At 37.5% G+C, this 26,623-nt stretch overlaps 1 protein-coding gene across 2 annotated transcripts in view; it reads right to left on the bottom strand.

The window, feature by feature from the left end:
- Positions 1-467: 467 nt before the first annotated feature.
- Positions 468-26,623, bottom strand: part of LOC114320851 (DIBOA-glucoside dioxygenase BX6) — a 31,713-nt gene continuing 5,557 nt past the window's right edge. The window contains exon 2 of one of the 2 annotated variants that reach the window (XM_082893954.1): positions 468-1,665. In XM_082893954.1, the coding sequence (XP_082750080.1) occupies positions 1,573-1,665 (93 nt within the window). In that variant the 3' untranslated portion in view covers positions 468-1,572. Of the gene's footprint in view, positions 1,666-21,558; positions 21,973-26,623 lie in introns of those variants that run through there. The other variant, XM_028267928.2, reaches the window with a different exon arrangement.

A 26,623-nucleotide genomic window follows, 5' to 3' on the forward strand; every position in this document is an offset into this window, starting at 1 on the left:
TCCTTACAAATATTTTTTGAACTCTTATTAACTTAGTAATGTAAACATTCACATTAAATAAATTTGACAATGTGAGCGTTTACGTTAATAGTATGAAACTTCACATCACGGAACATTTACAGTAAATATTAATACGCGCTTCTCCCTATTATTATTAGGAAAATTTCAATAATTATGTCACCTATAAAACTTACTAAAATATAAAAAAATAATTTAGATTAAATGAAATAAAAATTTATGAATAAATGTCTTAGTATAAAATAATGCAATTGATGACCCCCTATAAAGTCACACGATCGAGTCACCAATATATATCGCATGCTTAATATTTTTAATAAAAAATGATATACAAGTCGACTTTTTAAACTCACTTTCTAAACCCAGTGGATCATTGAGTCTAAAAGTAGTATCTAATTTTTGAATCCGAATAGCAATACTCATTCTCAATACCACTACAGTGTGAACAATAATAAAATAAAGCTTTCTTGTCGTATAGCTTAATTTTCAATAAAAATTTGTTCGACAAGAATATAAATTTTGGTAAAGAGTAAATTATTTAACCAGTTATTACATTCATAATTTCACAAATAACATTGCCAATCATTATTGCTTACATATAAGGCTCTCTTGTGTTTCAAAGCCTATAGTAATTTGTCAAAGTCTTGCCTTGCAGCTCTTTACTGAAGAACCTTTGCATGTAATCTGACAGTGTAAATTGTTGATAAAGAGCTGGTTTCTCTGGCGACACTAGCTCCGACAATGGTCCATACAATCTCTCTCTACTGCTTGAGTTGAAGAAAACTGCAATCGAAACACGCGGCTCCTCATGGGGGTACGCCAACACTCTATGCTCCACACTTCTGTATTCATCATTGGACATGATCTGCAAAAGAGCTTTATTTATTTTTTTTTTTAATATAGAAAAGGTAATATTTTAATAATACAAATTTATAAAAATAAAAATCAATAGGTAAGAAACCAACTACCAGAAAAATAGAACTCAAGACAGTAGTTATGGATGTCAAATAAAACACAAAGACCCAAAAACAAAAACGAAGAGAAAATGAAGCACAACAAAAATATTGAGATCTGATTTTTAGTCCATACAAGTAATGAGCAATGCTATATCTGTTTAAATTTTTACTAACAATCTTACTAAAAATATACATGTCACCACATCATTGAATGCTTAAGTATCATTATTTTCTTAATAACCAATCACATTTTGCCATTTATATTTTTAATAAGATTGTTAGTATATGTAATGATAATGCAATTTGGTTGGCAAGATATGGGTAATTCGCCTGTAAAAAATTGATTGATTTCACCTATTAAGAACTAAAATTGTGCCAAAGTAAAAATCAGTATCTCAAAATCCTAAAAGAGGTCATAATATATCATGTTGCCAAATGTCACTTGACTCGCAATTTATTGTTGAAGCATGTAGATAGACTGTAACCATTCTCACTTTAGTTTGACCAATTCAAGATAAATTTTATAGTGATCTGAAATTGCACATATCCTAAAATATACAAGCATAGAATTGTGTGTGATAATGATAATCTAACTAGGCTAGTCAACCAGGCCAGGGGAACAAAGGCGACCATATGAGCAGACAAGCAACCAAACCAAGGATCCCAAGCCTCCAAGCATGATGTCGTGAATCTAAGAAAGAAAGGATATAAAGTGAGAATTAAGGGATCATAAAGCACTCCAAATTCACCATATAATGATACAAGGAGCACAAATTTAAATCCTAAGATGCATTAGAAGACACTTTTATTACAAACCAAGAATTGATTGATATCTGAGTTAGGTATTGTGAGAACTCATAATTTCATATGACTGTTAAAAGCTTAATTATTTTAAATAGATAAGTTTCCAATAACTAAATTAAAACTTTATAAACAAGTGTTACTATACAAACATCTACAATTTGAACTCCTTAAAATTTAACTCCATGCATTATTTTCTGTGATTATTCTTTGTGTTATTTTCTATATTCAAAATTTTTTAAATGAGAACTTGCTAATAAGTTAGTAACTAAGTCAACTAGATAGTTATAAACTCTAGATCTTTCTAAGTAAAAATTTATTATTATATTAGAGATACCTTTCTTACACTAGTGAAAGAAAGAAAATGTATACACCTGAGAGAGAGACAGAGAGAAAGAGGCCCGCCACCCCCTCTTTCCATGCTATTTTCAATTTGTTTAAGAAATGCTTACCTATGCCAACGCTCAACCACCCTAGTTACCTAGGTGCCAGAAGGATGGTAATCCCACCCATTGAGGTTGCATGCAAATAGAAATTTCTTTTCATTTTGTTTTAATTTTTATACACAAATTGCGTATATAAGGAGGCTCTCCCCTTATACCCACACCATTCAGCTGAAGGAGAGAAAGAGAGGAAGAAAGGGAAGAGACGATATCTCAACTCTAAGCAATTTTTCTTAAAGTTTCTTGTGGTAAGAATACTCTATCTCTACCCCCCTTCAGATTATTCATGGTTGATTTATATGTTATATATGCAAGACCATGTGTTAGTAGTACTTATAGCAAGCAAAGTGAGGTTGGTACAATGCATGTTTATCTCTTGGTTGAATTAGGCTTGAATGACTTTTTGAGCTTCATTCTCTTCTAGCTTGTTAGTATATCTACTGATTTTACTTCCTTACATGTTAGATTACATCTCATTATCCTTGAATAACCTTGCATGTGTGTAAAAAAGAGTGGTGATGGCTCATCTTTACTAAAACATCAAGTTTTCAGCATTGTCCAGAATTTTTAGGACTTGCTAAGGCTCAAATAAATTTTAGAAAACTCCTTTCTAATGACTTGATAAGGCTCAAATAAATTGTCCAGAATCTACTATATTATAAACATGAATTTTTATAAAATCATCGGAGGGTATTTTGCACCCGAAATAAATGTTTTTCTTAGTCGCTGCATAAAACACAACAGCAACAGTCAACTTCGAATGATCACCATTTTCTCCAAAAAAATCATTTCCGAGCATGGCCACTAGGGATAGTTAGATATACGATTTCTCTTTCATTTTCCACTGATTTCACTAAGAAGCGATAAATATTAAAAGAGAAACGGCTGTTTTACTGAACTCTCAACACATTCTGTCCTATTTTCTTTGAAGAATTTTTATTACAGAGGTTTTTGGCCTTTCATTTCTTCTAGAAAAATGTTCCTAACTTGTCTATCTAGCAAACGGTTCCAATCTCACCACTGTTCGGTATCGTTTGAAGCTCAAAAAGTCATGCAAGCCTCATTCAGCCAAGAGATGAAAATGCATTATACCAACCTGACTTTGCTTGCTATAAGTATACTAATAACACATAATCTTGCATATATAACATATAAATCAGCCATGAATAAGGGTAGAGGTAGTATTCTTACCTCAAGAAGCTTTAAGAAAAATTGCTAAGAGTTGATACCTCCTCTTTTCCTTCCTTCCTTGCTTCCCTCTCTTTCTTGCTCTCCCCTCTTCCTTCTCTCTCTCTCTCTTTCTCTCCTCTCTTTCTTTCTTTCTTTCCTCTCTTCCTCTCCTTCAGCCGAAGGGTGTGGGTATGAGGGGGGGAGGGAAGAGCCTCCTTATATAGGCAATTTGAATACAAAAATTAAAACAAAAAGAAAAGAAATTCCTTAGTTGCATGTAACCTCATTGGGTGGCATTGCCACCCTTCTAGCACCTATGTAATTAGGGTGGTTGAGTGTTGGCATAGGTAAGCAATCCTTACACAAAGTCAAAATGGCATGGAAAAGAAGGGGTGGGAATTGGCTAGTGTTTATAACTATCTAGTTGACTTAAATTACTAACTTCAGGCCCCATTTGGGAACTGGCTATCTAGTGTTTTAACAGTTATCTAAAATTGCAAGTTCACACAACCTATCCCCTTAAAGAAATTTCATTGTCGAAATTGGATCTTATCTTTATCCTGGAACAACTAAGGGTAATTGGCACGAATTGCATCTTCCCTTTCCCAAATAAATTCTTCGACTCCCCGGTGTTGCCATAATATATGTACTAAGCAGAAAACTAGGCCTCGGAAGTTCTTTTATCCAAGATTCATGATTCTACGAGCCTTTATTCAAAAAATTGCATCTTCGTCGAGATTGATTCCTCTCCAATTGATTACGTGGGATGGATGAGGTTCGTACATTTTTAATGTGAGACATTATGTATTGCCACTAGCTTATGTGGTAATGTCATTAATATACTACTTCTCCAACCTAGCTTAAAACCTCAAAAGGTCCAACATAATATGGTGCTAGGTTCCCTTTCTTTCCAAAGGACATGGTACGCCGACGAGGACTTCTAGGAAAACATGATTTCCCACCTCGAAAGTCAATGGTCACCTTCGTTGATCTACGTAGCTCTTCTGCCTGCTTTGGGTTGTGATCAAACTTTGTCTAATTACCTTAACCTTTTATGTGGTCCCATGGACCTAGTCTGGCCCTAGAAAGGATGTTTCCCCTACTTCTGTCCAGCAACTCGGTGCTTGACAAGGTCATCCATAAAGAGCTTCATATGATGTCGTTTCGATGCTGTCCTGAAAACTATTGTTGAATGCAAAATTCGATCAATGGCAAGTGCTTATCCAACTTCCTTTATGACACAAGTTCGGAGTATGCCCTCCAAATTGTGTATTGTTCTTTCAAACTGTCCATCTATCTATGGATAAAACGTTGTGCCAAAGCTAGAGCTGCAAACGAACGAAGCCATTCATGAACAAACTTGAACTCGGCTTGGTAAAGCTCATTCGTACTTGGTTCATTAACTAAATAAAAGAGTTCGAGCTTAAGATTCGAGTTTGAATAATAAACGAGCCGAGCCCGAACTTAATATTACTTGGCTCGAATAAGCTCGCAAGCTCAAGTATATATATTATATAGTTACATTTATATATACGTATATTATTATATATGTTAAAACCTACCATCACCTACTCCACCTACTACACCTACCACCACCTACTACACACCTACCACTACCACCTACTACCACCTACTACCACCTACTCCACTACATCTCCTATATAAGGAGCCCCTCACCATTTGTAAAATATAAAATACATCAATCAATAATACAATCAATATCTATACAATTCTCTATTTCTCTTTATACATTAAATTTCTACATGGTATCAGAGCAGGTTTAGAACCTAATATTTTCGCTTCCCCGGCGGGCGGCAACCTCACCTTTGCCGCCCGCCGGACCTCAACCTATTCCGCTTTAATTTTCTACACATACCTTGATCACTCTGCATGTGCTTCCTCCCCAGCTACTGTCCAAGCACACACACAAACACTAGACATAAAGCCGCCAGAGACATCCGGAAGTTAGTCAGGAAGTCCTCCGTCAAGACTCGCTCCAAGTTCGCCGCCGCCGAAGTCATACAACCCCTCATTTCCATGCTCTTCTCTCCCACCTTCGAACCTCGATTCAGCTTAGGCGATCATACGCCATCTGATCTCTACCGAGTTTCCAATAATCGGACGGTAGCTAGGCCTCCTTGTGTTATTGAGATACAATTCTAGACAAATATCAGTCTGTTGTTTAGGAGGTCTAGAGCCTCCTCTAACACTGATGCAGGTGGTCCTCCTTTTCAGAACTGGGCTGGTTTTCGAGTGCCAGTGCAGTGGTTGGGTCGCTGGAGCTTCCTGGTGCGAGCATGTTTCTGGCGTGTTTGCTGGTTCGCTCTAATCCGATTTGGTCTCGTGATATTTTTTCGCACGCTCAAGTTTATGTGTGTGTGGACTCGATCGAGTGATTGCAAGGGTGGTTCGCACTGATATTGACTCAGAGTTGAATCACCGACAATGGTTATGTTGCCGTCGGTGCTGGGTTTAGCTGCTCCGACGTCGTTGTTGCCGAAGCGTGGGTTGTGCTGGTGTTGGGTTGTGCTTCGGCGGTGCTCTCTCTTCATCTAAGTCACACTGGGTATGGACTTCTCTCTCTCTCCCTTCTCTCTCTCTCTATGTGCCTGAGCCTATCCAAAGAACAAGCGGTGTCCACCTCCACAAACTCCACTCATTCCCTTCGTCAAACAAGTTGTCTAAGAAAAAATGGGATCAAGACCCGACAACAACAGGGAGCATGGGAGCCTCACCATATCTCTAAGCAACTTTTTACTTATTTTATAATAATAATCCTTATTATTATTATTTTCTCTCCTCTTTTTGAAACTACCAACCCATGTGCACCTTTTTTTTTTCTCTCTTATTCTACTTTTTGACCCATCATTCCACCACCTCTCTCTTTTTCTTTTTTTTCTAAATTATATTTTTGTACCACCGCCCACTCCATGATACCCATTTTATTATTATTATTATTATTATTATTATTATTATTATTATTATTATTATTTAAAAAAAAAAAAAACAAACACCATTGCAAACAATTTAAAAATTTGCACAACCAACCATATTTTATTCATCTCAGGGATCAACCCCGATCACAATTTTACACCACAAAAAAAAAAAAAAAAAAAAAAACACACAAACCAAAACAAAATAATCACATCCACAAGCGGGCTTTTTCTTCTCTACTCTGCCGCCGGTCTCTTCTTCTTGCCTCCGTCCTGGGCGGCCCTTGACAGTGTTGCCTCCGTGTTTCCCACTCTACTGGGCACGATCACTCCACCCTGCTCCTCCACTACAGCATATGGCAGACCTCCAAATCGGAACATAACGGTGGCCTTCCGCTTCAGCTCCTTATTTTTCGCCTTTAGCACACTTATCTCTGCTCGCGCATCCTTATACATGCGTTGGAGCAGAGCCAGCTGGGCGTTTAACTGCTGCACCTCATTTGTCCTACTCTGCAGCCGGTGCGACAAGTTTGTGACCGCCGTCATAGTCTCCACACATGACTTCAAAGTATACTGATTGGCCTCAATATCTGTTTGCACTGCCATTTTTTGCTCCACCGACCGCATAGGGAAGTTCAACGGCGCAAAACCAAAGGCGCTTGGTTGAGGTTCACTGGCCACCGCACCAGTTATCTCTCTTGTTGACTCGTTGAGGTCGGGAAAGAGAGTGAGCAGACCACGGGACGAAGAGGCCATATTCTGGGTAGCTGAACGGGAAGACGAGGCCATGTTATGGGTTGCTGAGTGTTTCAGAGAAGGGTTGGTTACAGAGTGTTTACAGAGTGTTTCAAGATTTGCAGCTCTTAGCGACAAGCTCTCAGAGAACGAAGAGGTTTCAACTGGTTTGTTATGCTTCCAAGCCTCAGCCTCCGCTTCGGTTTATAAAGACCATGATGAAGAGGCAGACACGCGCATTATGCGCCGCTCGGCGCTAGACGACAACATAGGCGCGCCTTTTGATGGCACCCCTTTTTATGGATTGGGCACGCCTTTTGATGGCACGCCTTTTGACAGATTGGGCACACCTTTTGAGGGTGCGACTTTTTAGGGGTCCGACAAGACTCTGTAAACTGTCCCGACATTGATTCCGGTTAGCTCCTTCATGGGTCCGACAAGACTCTATAAACTGTCCCGACATTGATTCCGGTTAGTTTCTACAAGGGTCCAGCAAGACTCCGTAAACTGTCACAACAACTGTCTCAACATTGTCTGCTACAACGGTCCGACATGACCCCATAAACTGTCTTCTACATCGGTCTGACACGAGCCAGTGTCTTCTACATCGGTCTGCCATAACCATACAGTCTTCTACAACGGTCTGACACGACCATACAGTGTCTCCTATCCATTTTTTATTTTTCAGATTATTTTCTTGTTTTGTTACTCTCTCCAAACTCAAGTTGGTTAGTTCCTATCCCCCTTGAGTTTGCGGGGGGCTGTTAAAACCTACCATCACCTACTCCACCTACTACACCTACCACCACCTACTACCACCTACTACACACCTACCACTACCACCTACTACCACCTACTCCACTACATCTCCTATATAAGGAGCCCCTCACCATTTGTAAAATATAAAATACATCAATCAATAATACAATCAATATCTATACAATTCTCTATTTCTCTTTATACATTAAATTTCTACAATATATTATATATTATATAATATTTGTATTTGCTAAAACATTTTAAATTGATCATGATAAATAATCTTGATTAGTTTCATAGAAAATAATCATTGAAAGTTTTTTTCAATGCTTTGCTTTTACTTTCCTTTCCTTGACTAGTGTGATAGTTTCCACCACCTCACCCTTATAAACCTTTTGTAACGGTTGGGACTTTGTGCATAGCTTCTCTTCAACAATGTGGGGCTGAAATAATGCAATAAGATGTGTGCCAAACTACGTCATTTGGTGAGTTGGTTGAAAAATCCCACATAGGTTGCACAATACCTTTCAAGGTGGAAAATTTTCTATGTAAGTGCAGAGGGTTCATGTTTTCTATAGATTTCTCTTGGCTAACGAGCCGCCACGAGCCGAGTTCAAGTTACATAAATTTTACATGAGCCGAGCTCGAGCTCAAATATTTTGGCTTGTTTCAAGCTCGAGCCAAGCTAGAACACCTTGTAAATAAATTGAGTCAAATTTGAACATAGTAAAACTTAACTCGGCTCGACTCAGCTCGTTTGCAACCCTAGCCAAAGCACGAGTTTGTCCCTATGGCTTTTTGCATACTTTGCCAGAATTAAGAAGTGAATTTGGGGTCGCGCGTGGATACGATGCTAGTTGGCCCTCAAGGAATGGAACATGATTGGTACACAATGAATTTAGGGTACGTAAGTTACTGAATGAGGTGAGAGAGTAACAAAAGTTTGATCAGGTAGTTGCTTTCATTAAAAGCTCGGCTGGAATCAAAAGAACCAATGCTAGATTAGAAAATACACACGGATGGGAGCTTGAGGTATCAAGGAAGATTGCTTGTGCCAAGTGATTAATCCTAGAAAGAAAAACTTCTTAAGGAATTTCACCATTCCACGTTCACAGTACACCCGAGAGGAACCAAGGTGTACCAAAATCTGAAAAGACGATATTGGTGGAGTGAAATGAAGAAAGATGTAGCAACATTCATATCGCAGTGCTTGACATGTCAACAAGTAAAAGCTACACACTAGAAACCGATAAGGACGCTCCAGCCCTTACCCATACTGGAATAGAAATGCAAATACATAACCACGGACTTTGCTACCAGTTTGCCTCGATCGCCTCAAGGGCATAAGTGCCTACATGTTATACTAGATCGACTGACTAAGACAACACACTATCTGCCTATCGAACAGTTGGATACTTTGAAGTCAGTCAATTGTTTATCAAGGATGTGATAAGACTACAAGCCTTTTCTCAAGTTTAGTATGAACAAGTGTCGTACTAGTATATGTAGCTTCTTTTTCTCTTTTTTCTTTTTTATGTAATAGAATGATCTTGAAGTTTAACTAATTTTTTGTTAATCAATGGTGAATTATTTAATGCTGAAGGATTAAGGTCTATTTATGTTCGGAGACTTTCTTTTTATATCAAGGTTGATTTTGAGATAATATTACTTTGTGGTTTATCATTGATCTTACATTAATGGTGGGTTAAAACTTAATGATGTCCAAAAATTTAGAGCGACTCTAAAGTATTTGACAAGCCTTGGTTGACATGACATCTTGTGCCAAGTCTCATTCCTTTTGTTCATTGCAGCTTATTAGTTCTTGGGCATTTACCATGCAGCCATGCTTATCATCATCGTCTATGTTACACAGACTCGGGCACGGGCAAGGTTCTGAAAGTGGTTGCGGTCGCCGTAACGGTGGCGGTGGCGCGGTTGTGGTTGCGAGATGTAAAGGCCGTAGCGTAACGGTTGCGGTAACTGGAACCGTGAATTTTTTTATTTTTCAAACATTTGAAAAAAACTTACCGATACGCACATTTTTTTTCCATAATCATATTTATTGGGTTTAAAATAAATATTGATCAATTTTTATAAATTTTTAAGTATGATCCAATATATTTGATATTTTTAAATCACTATAAACTGAATTTTTTACATTTATTTTAATAATTAATGACTTTATATTATACAAAAAATCAATCACTAACTATTACATATAAGATAAACAATAACAAAAGTAAAAGAATAAATAAGAAATTAAACCCTCTTTCAAAATCACTCATCTTCTTGAAATCAACAATCAATTTCTCAAAACTAATCAAAAGATGATTTCGAAAATCATCTAGATATTGCAAAAACATAAAATTCTCATGTGACCACATAATCAATTCATTAAATATCACATTAAATTCTCATGTGACCACACAATTAATAAAGTCAAAAATAAAATAAGATAATAATAATCATAATAATAAATAAATGACTTAAGAAAATTAGAGTCGCTACAGTTCTTTCTCTCTCTTTTTTATTTTTAATAATCTCAACTCTTCTCTTAAATCTACGTGAAGATTTATAGGAAAATGTATAGATCTATCTGTGTTTTTGTCTATTTTTCTCTCAAATCTATAGTTTTCTTTGTTTTATTTTCTTTTTCTCAAACTCTTCTCCCATATCCATCTGACTTTGGGTTTGAAGAGAGAGAGCAAAGTTCATCATTTTTGGCCTAATGGTTCTGACCAAAATCCGACCGGCCATGTCGATTTCAAATAGTATGGTTTCGAGACTACTAGTACAGTCGAAATCGATTGATGATGAAATTTTCTACCCAACAAAATCGGTTCGAGTGACAGGCTAGTACCAAACCCAGTCCGACTCGACCCGTGTACAGCCCTAGCCTCTGCATACATGATACGTTGTCATCACACTTATCAGAAAGCCATAGGGGTCTTCCTGTTGCATCGGGAAGAGCTTGCCACCTATCTAACAGTTTGTTTGGGTTCCAATACTCCTAGAGACCATATAAACATATCATGGATGCAATAGCACAAGACACCAACACTAACACATCGATCAACACATAACTTAATCCTAGAATCACCACACACAAGTGTTCAAGACACCAACCCTAACATGAACACAATTATCAACACATTACTTAATCCTAGAATCACCACACACAAATGTTCAAGGTCTCTCACTGCCAACCTCTTCATCTCTAAGCCTGCATTGGCCTTTCTCCTCCTCACCTCCAGTGATATTAAGTCATTAAAGTGCCCACCATCTTCCCAGAATTCACCAACCGACCACCTCTAACATCCTTACCCACAATATTAAAAAATCCTAAATTTTCCACTGAAATTCAACTTTAACCCTTAACATAGCCCTACAAACTCCAACTTTAAATTGTTGTCCTACTGCATCAAATGCTAGTGATAATATTAATCTTCCTAGTGAGGAGCATAGTTGTTAAATCCAGAACCATATCGTGAAACGAAATTCTAAATTTTCAAATCGTGAAGTCGTGAAGTGAATCAAATCGAGAATCTTTACGATTCAATACATACTATAAAAAAAAATGATGTCGAACACGAATATATGAAAAAGAATGAATAAATTAATCTTGCCATATGCTATAAAATAATTATTATGTAAGGATATTATTGCACCGTCTAATTTGGGAAGACAATGCGTTCATAGAAAAACATGTGAGTCTAAATCCTACCAACAATAAAATTACTAAAAATCATAATATAATCTATTGACATTAAAAAATTAACCTAGGAATTCTACATAGAGTATTATAAGAACAAAGAATTTAGTGGAATCCTTTGTTTTAAAACCTACAACACTTTAAATGGTGGGTATTCTCAGTGTTCAAGAAAAACTTTTAAAATAATATAAAAAATTGTGGAACCATTGGGTCAAAAATGATCGGACCCATGTAATATTGAACCCTATTTATTACACTAGTAATAATAAATAATTCATAGGTGTAAGTTACTTTTGTTGTTGATCAAGCCTAACACAAAACTAGAAGCATCTAAATCTAATAAATCTAATATTCTCACAATACCAAGCGTATCTTGTCCTACATTTTTTGAAAATCGTCAAGCCAACAAGTTAGTGTTGTGTCGTGTCGTGTCGTGTCAAATGTGCTTTTTTGTGCTACTTAGCACACATGTATACCAAAAAAAGAGTGTTACAATATCCTATATTTAATCTAACATGTTTCAATTACTATATGTAAACATATAGTTTGAAATGTTATGTATTATAATTTTACAATGATAGCCTATTCAAAAAGTGGGATATTAATTGTCCTCACTCCCACAAAAGATTAGGCCAGAAACATGACCTCACAAAATACGTGAGAAAATTTATTTAATCATTAGTGAACAGAATCAGTGTTTTGCATGAAATCTTTTAGTTTATAAAAGATGAAAAATTTTACTCCCTAACATATTGTAACACCCAAGACATTCTTGCATGTCATATGCATTCTTTATCCTTGCTTTCTCATCTTGCATTGTATATTTGCTTGTGTGCTAGGAATTTGCTTGAAGACAAGGAGCAAAATGGATGCTAGTACGAAGCTTTAAAATAGAAATTCCTTTGTTTTGTGTTAGGGGTTAGAGAATCACTTCTAGCTTGGAACTAATATGTTAGAGTTGTTGTTTTCATTAATCAAGGAGCTTAAAGATCTGAGACTAACGTGTTTGGTAATTTGATGCCAAGTGAAAAATGTTAAGTAGGATTAGTGATAACAAAATAGGATTAATTAGACATAATCAAGATTAATTAAGCTAAGTGAGATTATGACCTAACCTTGAGAGTTGGTGAAGCAAAAACATAGGTGAAGCAAGCATGTAGGTGCAGCATATACACACCTCACCTAGTTTCCTCGCACATCCTGCTTGGAGGTAGTCTTAAACACAAGAGAGACAAGTGTCGCTCCTATTATAAAAGCACATAATTTGTCTTGAGGAGAGAGAATTTGCTGGAAAAGATAGAAGCAAGAAGAGAGGATAAAGATTTTACCACAGAGAGAGAGAGAGAGAAGAAAAGAGAAAGAAAAGGAAAAGACTTCAAGACCTTGAATTAGGCACTCCAAAACTCAATTTGAAGTAAGTTTTCTATCTATATTCATTGTTTTGATCATCACAACTAGAAAAATATAAGGAAATATTAAGATATGATAGGATTAAATGAAAGCATGGAAGAAAGGAATGAAAAGAAGCTAGGGTTGGTTTAATCTTGTTAGAGATCATGGTTTTGATGAAGTATTTTGAATAAATTTGTAACCTCGTGTTTTCCTACAACTTGCAAGTGTTTTGTTAGTAAAATTTCATGTTTTCATGCCTTACAATTGAAAGGGGTGTTCTTGCATAAGAGAGGAATTTCGGAGCTGAAAAGAGGATTCAAGACTCTGTGAATCTGCAAGTGCAGCCAAGAAGGCCCGCACATGCAGCATAGTTGTGACACCCTAGAGAATGTTACGTACTATAATTATATTATCATTCATTTTTTAATACCTCAGTTCAAAATAACTATTCCATTGAATATTCCATATCACAAGACACCTTGATTTAATTACTTTCCAATACTCTAGAGATAAAAATATGAATTGTTAGGATAACAATTTAGGAGATAAACTATGACAACCAACCATTCATGCATAATGCATATCATATTATTATTGTATGTATCCGTGTGTTGTATGCTTATCTGAAATAGGACTTACTAGAATTATAAAAGAGAAGAAGTTAGTTGATACCTTAAGTGTACGAAACTATTTGTTTGAGCCTTGAGTTAGGGGATGACTTTAGACTTGATTTGAAAACCATAGGATGTGCTATTGCACTAATTGAGTAGCTTAAAGATCTTAGACTAATGTGCTTCCCAATTTCATGTTGTATTTTATTTTGCTAATCGAGATTAGTTTTAATTAAGTATGATTAGTGAGCCTTAATTAGGATTAATTAAGTTAAACATGATGAAGTCAAGCCTAGACTAATTAGTATAGACATTGGTTAACTAAGTTAAATAAGTAAGATTAGACAAATTAAGCAAGCACATACCTAGGTGGCACAAACTAGCACCTCTCCCCATTTATATCTCCTATAACTCTTTGTATTGTTCAACTCAATAAAACCAAACAAAGAGAAAAAATTCTGCAGAAGACTAGAACAAACAAGAGAGAAGAAAGGAGGAGGGAGGAAAGGAAGAAAAGAAAGGAGAAAGAAGAGGGGATGGAAACTCTAGCTCAAATTCAACCTAGAAAGTGTTCCAAAGTAAGATTTCAATCCCAAATCTTGTAGTAAACCCTCCTAGCATCTAAGATTGAGAAAAAGTTGGGGCCAATTTGAATTAATAAGGAAGAAATTGAAGAGCTAGATAGGAAGCATAGGAATTCATCATTTTGGTTAAGTTTTTGATGTCCTTGATGCATATAAGCTTTCATCTTCAGATGTTCCTTTGATTTTCAAGAGTTTCATATATTCAAATTCATGTTTTGGAGAGAAAAGGAGAAGTTAGAAAAAGAGCTGAAAAGAAACTAGACTCATGGATTTCTTAATAAAAATCATGTTCATTGTAGCCATCCCGATTTCGACCCTTCTTTCATGTTTTGCCACTTCAACCGAGCAGGTCGGGGACCGAGCTGCCAGGTCAGCTCGAGGGGGTCCAGGGGGCAGCGCCCATTGGCGGGTTCGAGGGCAACGCCCTGGCGGGGTCGAGGGGCAGCACCCCCGAAGCAAAAATGCAAAATGCATTTGAAATTGCTTGAGCCGCACATGCGAAAAACAAGGGAGGGCTTGTTTGGCTACTGCAATAAATGCAGGTGCGGAAGTGCAAGTGCGGTGGTAGGTGAGTCCGAAATTTTAGTCTTTTCATCTCTTTAGGCTGAGTGTATCTCACTCTTGTTAGGTCTCTCTTTCTCTAAAAACCCTTTCCTCTCCCTTCTTTCTACATTTCCCTACGCCAAATTAGATCAAAACCTTGATTTCTCAAGATCCATTAGAGTTCTGCCATAGTTTCTTCGTCAAAACTGGTTAACTTCTCGAGGGCTTCATTGTGTACAGTGAAGATCGAGATTCGACAAAGTCGATTTTGGAGGTTTTATCTCATTTCTTCTTCAAAACTTGAGGTAGAGATTTTCTTAGAGTTATATATATGTTTTTGCAAAATCTATATGATTTTCGAAATCATCTTTCGATAGCTTTGAAAATTGATTGTTGATTCAAGAAGTTGAGCGATTTTGAAAGTGGGTTTGTCTCTTGTTCTTTTAAAATGATCTTATGGATTTTGATCTTCGTTGATTGAAGAAAACATGATTTTGAAAAGTTTTCTTTTAAAAGATTCAAGTTGTATAGTTTTGGTGAGAAAACCTAGAATTTGGGATTTTTTTTTTAAAGGAGACTGAAAATCCATGAATGATATTGTTATATTTATTTTGTGTGTCAAAATAAATGGATGCTTGGAAAATTTCTTATTTATATTTATAAAAATATGAATTTCAAGGAATTTGAGAATTATTGTTCATTTTTTAAAATTATTATTCAAAATATTGAAATAGTCTTGAAATGACTAATTGTTAAGGATACTTGAAAAGAGGGAATTATGTTATTTCTTGGATGATGAATTGGAATAAAAGTATTTATATTCATCTTGTGTTATTGGCATATCAATTCATTTGATTACATTAAACTTTGAAAGTTAAATTAAAAACTTGCATTGAGAAAAGAATATTGATAAACAAATTTTCATGGAATGGTTTTGAGGTAAATACGTTGGTAAGTCTTGATAGGTGGTGTAAATGATATTCAATAAGTTGGCCCGAGAATCCGGGGTGAAAGACCGAAAACCCGCGCAGATAGGTGTCAAGCCTTCCGGTTAATACCGGTAAAAATGACAAATTGGTAGTACTTGTATAGTCTACTTGGAGACACTGACCTAGGGATTACCAGAGTCGTATTTACCGCTCTTGAAATGAATTGTTAAGTTTTGAAGAATTGAAATTGCATGATATCATTGAGCATGAGGGTTTTCAAAGATGAAGATGTGATTTTCTTTCAAAAGAGCATAGCATGACATGTGCCTTTCATCTCTTGAGACTTTTGTTAAAGATTTCCTACTAGGTTTTATGCTCACCCTACGGGGATTTTTGTGGAGGAAAAGATTTTGTGATGCTGCCTAACTAAAGGCGGGGAAATGTGTGTTGAGAGTACGAAACTCTCATTTTGCTGTGTAAGCCAAGTTTTGTACTATCATGTTCAAGCTAAGTTATGTTCAAGTTATGATTTTATTTATTTATTTATTTATTTTGATAAATATTCAAGTTATGACTATATGTTATGTTTTATAAACCTTGTCGGTGTTCATTCATTTACCGCCTTACTTTATTACTATTCACTAGGCAATGCCTCACCCGTTTCCCTTATATATCTACGTAGGTGATGAAGAGGTCGATTACGAGGAGAAGTTTGATTAGAAGCCGGTCTTATATGCTTGTGCTGGACTTGTAAAGCTTTTGTCATATAGATCATGTAAATAGTAAGATAATAATCCATAGGAAATGTATGCTTTCATTTCATATCGTTATGCACTACTCTGAATGGATATTTTAATTAAATACAATATAAAAAAATAATGGTTTCCGCACTTGTAAACGGAATAAATTTGCCCCAATTATTATAAGATTTCAGTTAGTTTTGAAAGTTAGGCCTTCGGTAGTCTACGACTACTGCCCGGTGTCACGGACTGGGCGCTTGTCATCCTCCCGAGAAGCCGGCTCCACGAGTGGTACTGCGTACCCCCGTGCATTTTGCCCACGGACCAACCTAGGAGATGCGATAAGGATCTACCCTGCCTGCCTTGCCGCTCACAAACTAATGAACCTAATGCGCTTGCAAGGTGCTTGGTGTAGAACTCGCATCCCTCATGAGTCGGTACGTCACATGCTACCACCGCTAGTCCCAGACACCCTCGTCAGGGGGACATTACCCTGCCTGCCCCCATGCTTGTCCGTTCCCCTACCCATGGGAAACCCGCCCCGCGCGGACACCACCCTTGGTGTGGACCCCACAATGAGGGTGCTTGGTGTAAGTCCCACGTACCGTTCCCATCACAGTGCCCCTAGGCTAGCTTTGATACCACTTGTCACGGACTGGGCGCTTGTCATCCTCCCGAGAAGCCGGCTCCACGAGTGGTACTGCGTACCCCCGTGCATTTTGCCCACGGACCAACCTAGGAGATGCGATAGGGATCTACCCTGCCTGCCTTGCCGCTCACAAACTAATGAACCTAATGCGCTTGCAAGGTGCTTGGTGTAGAACTCGCATCCCTAATGAGTCAGTACGTGACATGTAATGTCACGGACAGAGAAATCCTAATGCTGCCCTCACCAGAAAGCGTTGGAAACCAAAGGAGATTGCTAGAACTCTCTAGAGAATGGCTAGAAGAAGGGAGGTTCTAATGGAAGAATCTAGAATTCTCTAGAGCAGTCAAAAGGATAGTGGAACAAGAAAGCCCTGGGAGATTGTAGAGCATCCTGGAAGCTTCTGGAACTCCCTGGAGCATTGTGGAAACTTGTAAATAGTTAGAGATAGTTGTAGACTCTTCTAGACATGTACATACTAGAATAGTCCTAGAATACTCTAGCTAGGGGAAGTGTCTAGAACACTCTCCATTAGTATGGTTCTAGAATAATCTATGTAAGGTTATATAAAGGGGAGGCCCTCATTTGGCCAAACCACCCAAGAATTGTAAGCTTTCTCTCAAGTGCAACACAAAGCTAGTATTCTCTCCAAGTCTCTCTTGTGTGTGTGCAATCCCTTAGCTCCCTTCCACTAAAGGCTTACTTAGATGCAAGCAAGGCGTGCTATAAGCATCTAAGGCCGCACGGTTGGCTTGGAAAGACTGAGGGTTGGTTCAGCAAATCCAAGGCCGTGACAGTTGGTATCAGAGCAAGGTTACGAAGGCGTCGTGACTTGAGAAAGGAAGGGCACTATGTCGGAAGTAACTCACACCAAGGAGAACCGCAGAAGGGAGACTGCTGCAAACTTGGGCAAGAAGGCGAAAGACAAGTCAAGGGACATGATGAGTGCCATGGACACCCGTGTGGTTAAGGTTGAAATGGCTATGGCCGACGTCAAGGAGCGTCTTGATCGGCTGGAACAGGCGATGGAGCAACTCGATGGCAATGTGGAAAGCCAAGTTGAGGAATTGCTAGAGTCCGTGCGGGACATCATCCGGATCAACTCTGAAGCGCAGAGGCAAGAAAGTTATGACTTCCAGGAACGGATCCTGAAGGCTATTTGTCAACTCCAAGACCAAGTCCAAGAGCTGAAGGAAGGCTTGGAAGAGACACGGGCGGATTGGGCCATATGCAAGCGAGCTGTGGCTAGTGGCGGTGTTTCCACCAATGCGGGATTCACTCCAAGGCTGGAGGCACCCAAGCCTAAGGAGTTTGATGGCAAAAGGGACGCCAAGGAGTTGGATGGCTACCTTTGGCACTTAGAGAGGTACTTTGAAGCTTTAAACTTAAATGATGAGCTTGCGAAGGTACGCACCGCTTCTCTCTACCTCACTAAGTTAGCTGGAGTTTGGTGGCGTCGTAAGCACGCTGAAATGGAAAGAGGCATTTGCACTATCTCTTCATGGGAACAATTCAAGAATGAGCTAATAAGGCAATTCTATCCTGAAAATGTGGCATATGAAGCACGTTTGAGGATGAGGGAGTTGAAGCACACCCACTCTATCCGGGATTATGTCCAAGAATTCTCCGGGTTAATGCTTCAAATCCCTAACATGACTGATGATGACTTGCTCTTTAACTTCACAACTGGGCTTAAGCAGTGGGCACAATTGGAACTACAACGAAGAGGCGTCAAGGATATCTCCACTACACTCACCGTGGCTGAGACGTTGGTGGAATACACGAAGCCGGAAGCTTCTAACTTGGAGTCCACCAAGGAGGGTCAAGGCAAAGGTGGGGGAGCCACATGGGCCAAAGAATGGGAGGATTCTAAGGCTCCAAGGTACAAAGAAGGTAGAAGCAAGTCACCAACGGGCAAAGACTGGAAGAAAGAGGCGAAGAAAGAAAGCAAGCCCAAAGACAACTGCTTCATCTACGATGGGCCACATTGGGCGCGCGATTGCCCAAAGAGGAAGAGTCTTAGTGCAATGCTGGAAAGGGAAGAAAGGGAAGAGCAGGCCTGCATGGGTTCTCTGCAGCTGCTTGGTGCCATAGAAGCGAAGCCTACTGCATCAACCCAATGGGATAAGGGTTTGATGTACGTAGAGGGCAAGATCAACGGGAAGGCGACCCAAGTCATGGTAGACACAGGGGCTTCCCACAACTTCATCAAGGCAGAAGAGGCCAAGCGGCTTGGTCTAAGACTTGACAGGGGTCAAGCAGTAATGAAGACAGTGAACACCAAGGCAAAGCCCGTGGAGGGCCTAGCTCGAGGGGTTGAGCTACACCTTGGAAAATGGCGCGGGAAAGTGAACTTCTCAATAGCATCACTCGATGACTATGATGTGGTGCTAGGGATGGAGTTCCTGCGAGAGTTCAACGTGGCAATGTTGCCTCGCGACAACAAAATGTGCATCATGGAGGGTGGGCCTTACATGGTGCCAATGGCAAGTAAGGAGAACACTACACTCCAACTTCTATCTGCTATTGAGTTGGGGGTGGACAAAGACAAGGTAGAAGGCGCTACCAAAAAGATGATTAGCGGGCAAGCGGCCAAGAAGGATCTCTCCACACCGCAAGTCAAGGAAGACTCAAAGAAGGGAGAGACTACTTACCAAGCTATCCTCAAAGGCAAAGGAGGAGCAAGACCTAAGGGACTTCCACCGAGGAGAAAGGTGGATCACAAGAAGAAGAAAAAGCAAGGCGCGAAGACACCTTATCAAGCACCAATGGCAAGTGCAACTCCCTATGGTAGGGAGGCCAGGAAGACTTTGCAAGGAAGGCGCGACGAGGGCGTCGCCGCAATAGGTGGGGGAGAATGTCACGGACAGAGAAATCCTAATGCTGCCCTCACCAGAAAGCGTTGGAAACCAAAGGAGATTGCTAGAACTCTCTAGAGAATGGCTAGAAGAAGGGAGGTTCTAATGGAAGAATCTAGAATTCTCTAGAGCAGTCAAAAGGATAGTGGAACAAGAAAGCCCTGGGAGATTGTAGAGCATCCTGGAAGCTTCTGGAACTCCCTGGATGCTTAAGCGAAACTTTGTGTCCGACAATCAAGCGGGGCTTTCTATACTCGAGCGGGCTGCGCGTATAACAGTATGTGAAAGAAGCATTTTGAATCATTTTCTATATATATCTCTCTCTCTAAAACTCTCCAAACCCTAGATCTCAATTAGTGGTTCAAGTGTTTCTACAATAGGGCAAACAAGTAGGGTTACAATAAGCCAAGAAAGTGGAAAAGGTTCAAGGCTAAGAAAGGTTGTTTCTATTAGAGGGAGTGATGTTGGTGGCAATTGCACAGGTAGTAGTAGAGGTGCAAGTGATGGAATTCTAACGGGAAGAGGTGTAAGTGGTAGAGGTTCTACTTCAACAGTGGTAAGGGGACAACATGTAAGTATCACATACATTATGAACTTGACTATTGAATGCATTGAAACATTACTTATTTAGTGTCATTATATTTTTATTTAATGTGATATTGTAAGATGGAAGGTAGTCTCGAGTGCAACCTAATAAATGGAGTATGTCTTGCGCATGGTATTTGGCTTAGGTATTGCTCTTGTAATAATTAATTGTAATCTTGTTAGTCTATTTGTTATTGTATTCTTTTACAAAACTAATTTTGTTTATTCTTGTTATTTGAATTAGACGGTTAGAAATTATGCAGCATGACATCTGAGATGGAATAAGAAATGTTCCAAGACAAATTATATGATATATTTTTGTGTAGGTAATATGGTATTTCAGTGTAAATTCTAAAAATTAATTATAGATAAATAGTAAAATTTACAAATGTTAATAATTAAAATCATAGTCTTTTTTCATGAATTTGTAACTTTCTCCCATAACTAAATTTATAAATGCTGTTAAACTGGCCAATGTCCTTTATGCTGTGAATTGACAGTTAAAAGCCCATAAAAAAAGGATTTTATAGACAATCATCCTTCAACTCCATCTATTCTAATTACTCCATAAGATATTATTATATTTCAATCAGTTCTATTATTTTAAACATTTAATCCACAAAATCTTAATTCGCATATTTAAGATATTTTATGAACAATATTATCCTTACAAATATTTTTTGAACTCTTATAAACTTGGTAATGTAAATATTCATATTAAATAAATTTGACATTGTAAACGTTTACGTTAATAATATGAAATTTCACATCACAAAACATTCACACAAAACATTCACAGTGAACATTAATGCGCCATTCACCCTATTATTATTAGGGAAATTTCAATAACTATGTCACCTATAAAACTTATTAAAATATAAAAAAAAAATTTAGATGAAATGAAATAGAATTTATGAATAAATGTGTTAGTATAAAATAATGCAATTGATGACCCCATATAAAGTCACACGATTGAGTCACCAATATATATCGCATGCTCAATATTTCTAATAAAAAATGATATACAAGTCGACTTTTTAGAACCACTTTCTAGACCCAGTGGATTATTGAGTCTAGATGTAGTATCTAATTTTTGAATTCGAATAGCAATACTCATTCTCAATACCACTACAGTGTGAACAATAATAAAATAAAGCTTTCTCGTCGTATAGCTTAATTTTCAATAAAAATTTGTTCGACAAGAATATAAATTTTGGTAGAGTAAATTATTTAGCCAGTTATTACATTCATAATTTCACAAATAACATTGACAAACATTATTGCTTACATATAAGGCTCTCTTGTGTTTCAAAGCCTATAGTAATTTGTCAAGGTCTTGCCCTGCAGCTCTTTACTGAAGAACCTTTGCATGTAATCTGACAGTGTAAATTGTTGATAAAGAGCTGGTTTCTCTGGCGACACTAGCTCCGGCAATGGTCCATACAATCTCTCTCTATTGCTTGAGTTGAAGAAAACTGCAATCGAAACACGCGACTCCTCATGGGGGTTCGCCAAAACTCTATGCTCCACACTTCTGTATTCATCATTGGACATGATCTGCAAAAGAGCTTTATTTATTTATTTTTCTAATATAGAAAAGGTAATATTTTAATAACACAAATTTATAAAAATAAAAATCAATAGGTAAGAAACCAACTACCAGAAAAATAGAACTCAAGACAGTAGTTATGGATGTCAAATAAAACACAGACCCAAAAACAAAAACGAAGAGAAAATGAAGCACAACCAAAATATTGAGATCTGATTTTTAGTCCATATAAGTAATGAGCAATGCTATATCTGTTTAAATTTTTACTAACAATCTTACTAAAAATATACATGTCACCACATCATTGAATGCTTAAGTATCATTATTTTCTTAATAACCAATCACATTTTGCCATTTATATTTTTAATAAGATTGTTAGTATATGTAATGATAATGCAATTTGGTTGGCAAGATATGGGTAATTCGCCTGTAAAAAATTGATTGATTTCACCTATTAAGAACTAAAATTGTGCCAAAGTAAAAATTAATATCTCAAAATCCTAAAAGAGGTCATACAATACCATGTTGCCAAATGTCACTTGACTCGCAATTTATTGTTGAAGCATGTAGATAGACTGTAACCATTCTCACTTTAGTTTGACCAATTCAAGATAAATTTTATAGTGATCTGAAATTGCACATATCCTAAAATATACAAGCATAGAATTGTGTGTGATAATGATAATCTAACTAGGCTAGTCAACCAGGCCAGGGGAACAAAGGCGACCATATGAGCAGACAAGCAACCAAACCAAGGATCCCAAGCCTCCAAGCATGATGCCATGAATCTAAGAAAGAAAGGATATAAAGCGAGAATTAAGGGATCATAAAGCACTCCAAATTCACCATATAATGATACAAGGAGCACAAATTTAAATCCTAAGATGCATTAGAAGACACTTTTATTACAAACCAAGAATTGATTGATATCTGAGTTAGGTATTGTGAGAACTCATAATTTCATATGACTGTTAAAAGCTTAATTATTTTAAATAGATAAGTTTCCAATAACTAAATTAAAACTTTATAAACAAGTGTTACTATACAAACATCTACAATTTAAACTCCTTAAAATTTAACTACATGCATTATTTTCTGTGATTATTCTTTGTGTTATTTTCTATATTCAAAATTTTTTAAATGAGAACTTGCTAATAAGTTAGTAACTAAGTCAACTAGATAGTTATAAACTCTAGATCTTTCTAAGTAAAAATTTATTATTATATTAGAGATACCTTTCTTACACTAGTGAAAGAAAGAAAATGTATACACCTGAGAGAGAGAGACAGAGAGAAAGAGGCCCGCCACCCCCTCTTTCCATGCTATTTTCAATTTGTTTAAGAAATGCTTTCCTATGCCAACACTCAACCACCCTAGTTACCTAGGTGCCAGAAGGATGGTAATCCCACCCATTGAGGTTGCATGCAAATAGGAAATTTCTTTTCATTTTGTTTTAATTTTTATACACAAATTGCGTATATAAGGAGGCTCTCCCCTTGTACCCACACCATTCAGCTGAAGGAGAGAAAGAGAGAAAGAAAGGGAAGAGACGAGATCTCAACTCTAAGCAATTTTTCTTAAAGTTTCTCGAGGTAAGAATACTCTATCTCTACCCCCCTTCAGATTATTCATGGCTGATTTATATGTTATATATGCAAGACCATGTGCTAGTAGTACTTATAGCAAGCAAAGTGAGGTTGGTACAATGCATGTTTATCTCTTGGTTGAATTAGGCTTGAATGACTTTTTGAGCTTCATTCTCTTCTAGCTTGTTAGTATATCTACTGATTTTACTTCCTTACATGTTAGATTACATCTCATTATCCTTGAATAACCTTGCATGTGTGTAAAAAAGAGTGGTGATGGCTCATCTTTACTAAAACATCAAGTTTTCAGCATTGTCCAGAATTTTTAGGACTTGCTAAGGCTCAAATAAATTTTAGAAAACTCCTTTCTAATGACTTGATAAGGCTCAAATAAACTGTCCAGAATCTACTATATTATAAACATGAATTTTTATAAAATCATCGAAGGGTATTTTGCACCCGAAATAAATGTTTTTCTTAGTCGCTGCATAAAACACAACAGCAACAGTCAACTTCGAATGATCACCATTTTCTCCAAAAAAATCATTTCCGAGCATGGCCACTAGGGATAGTTAGATATACGATTTTTCTTTCATTTTCCACTGATTTCACTAAAAACCGAAAAATATTAAAAGAGAAACGGCTGTTTTACTGAACTCTCAACACATTCTGTCCTATTTTCTTTGAAGAATTTTTATTACAGAGGTTTTTGGCCTTTCATTTCTTCTAGAAAAATGTTCCTAACTTGTCTATCTAGCAAACGGTTCCAATCTCACCACTGTTCGGTATCGTTTGAAGCTCAAAAAGTCATGCAAGCCTCATTCAGCCAAGAGATGAAAATGCATTATACCAACCTGACTTTGCTTGCTATAAGTATACTAATAACACATAATCTTGCATATATAACATATAAATCAGCCATGAATAAGGGTAGAGGTAGTATTCTTACCTCAAGAAGCTTTAAGAAAAATTGCTAAGAGTTGATACCTCCTCTTTTCCTTCCTTCCTTGCTTCCCTCTCTTTCTTGCTCTCCCCTCTTCCTTCTCTCTCTCTCTCTTTCTCTCCTCTCTTTCTTTCTTTCTTTCCTCTCTTCCTCTCCTTCAGCCGAAGGGTGTGGGTATGAGGGGGGGAGGGAAGAGCCTCCTTATATAGGCAATTTGAATACAAAAATTAAAACAAAAAGAAAAGAAATTCCTTAGTTGCATGTAACCTCATTGGGTGGCATTGCCACCCTTCTAGCACCTATGTAATTAGGGTGGTTGAGTGTTGGCATAGGTAAGCAATCCTTACACAAAGTCAAAATGGCATGGAAAAGAAGGGGTGGGAATTGGCTAGTGTTTATAACTATCTAGTTGACTTAATTTACTAACTTCAGGCCCCATTTGGGAACTGGCTATCTAGTGTTTTAACAGTTATCTAAAATTGCAAGTTCACACAACCTATCCCCTTAAAGAAATTTCATTGTCGAAATTGGATCTTATCTTTATCCTGGAACAACTAAGGGTAATTGGCACGAATTGCATCTTCCCTTTCCCAAATAAATTCTTCGACTCCCCGGTGTTGCCATAATATATGTACTAAGCAGAAAACTAGGCCTCGGAAGTTCTTTTATCCAAGATTCATGATTCTACGAGCCTTTATTCAAAAAATTGCATCTTCGTCGAGATTGATTCCTCTCCAATTGATTACGTGGGATGGATGAGGTTCATACATTTTTAATGTGAGACATTATGTATTGCCACTAGCTTATGTGGTAATGTCATTAATATACTACTTCTCCAACCTAGCTTAAAACCTCAAAAGGTCCAACATAATATGGTGCTAGGTTCCCTTTCTTTCCATAGGACACGGTACGTCGACGAGGACTTCTAGGAAAACATGATTTCCCACCTCGAAAGTCAATGGTCACCTTCATTGATCTGCGTAGCTCTTCTGCCTGCTTTGGGTTGTGATCAAACTTTGTATAATTACCTTAACCTTTTATGTGGTCCCATGGACCTAGTCTGGCCCTAGAAAGGATGTTTCCCCTACTTCTGTCCAGCAACTCGGTGCTTGACAAGGTCATCCATAAAGAGCTTCATATGATGTCGTTTCGATGCTGGCCTGAAAACTATTGTTGAATGCAAAATTCGATCAATGGCAAGTGCTTATCCAACTTCCTTTATGACACAAGTTCGGAGTATGCCCTCCAAATTGTGTATTGTTCTTTCAAACTGTCCATCTATCTATGGATAAAACGTTGTGCCAAAGCTAGAGCTGCAAACGAACAAAGCCGTTCATGAACAAACTTGAACTCGGCTTGTTAAAGCTCATTCATACTTGGTTCATTAACTAAATAAAAGAGTTCAAGCTTAAGATTCGAGTTTGAATAATAAACGAGCCGAGCCCGAACTTAATATTACTTGGCTCAAATAAGCTCGCAAGCTCAAGTATATATATTATATATTTACATTTATATATACGTATATTATTATATATTATATATTATATAATATTTGTATTTGCTAAAACATTTTAAATTGATCATGATAAATAATCTTGATTAGTTTAATAGAAAATAATCATTGAAAGTTTTTTTCAATGCTTTGCTTTTACTTTCCTTTCCTTGACTAGTGTGATAGTTTCCACCAACTCACCCTTATAAACCTTTTGTAATGGTTGGGACTTTGTGCATAGCTTCTCTTCAACAATGTGGGGCTGAAATAATGCAATAAGATGTGTGCCAAACTACGTCATTTGGTGAGTTGGTTGAAAAATCCCACATAGGTTGCACAATACCTTTCAAGGTGGAAAATTTTCTATGTAAGTGCAGAGGGTTCATGTTTTCTATAGATTTCTCTTGGCTAACGAGCCGCCACGAGCCGAGTTCAAGTTACATAAATTTTACATGAGCCGAGCTCGAGCTCAAATATTTTGGCTTGTTTCAAGCTCGAGCCAAGCTAGAACACCTTGTAAATAAATTGAGTCAAGTTCGAACATCGTAAAACTTAACTCGGCCCGACTTAGCTCGTTTGCAACCCTAGCCAAAGCACGAGTTTGTCCCTATGGCTTTTTGCATACTTTGCCAGAATTG

This window comes from Camellia sinensis, chromosome 11, assembly GCF_055761805.1.
Source record: "Camellia sinensis isolate YWXY chromosome 11, ASM5576180v1, whole genome shotgun sequence".
NCBI classification, from domain to species: domain Eukaryota; kingdom Viridiplantae; phylum Streptophyta; class Magnoliopsida; order Ericales; family Theaceae; genus Camellia; species Camellia sinensis.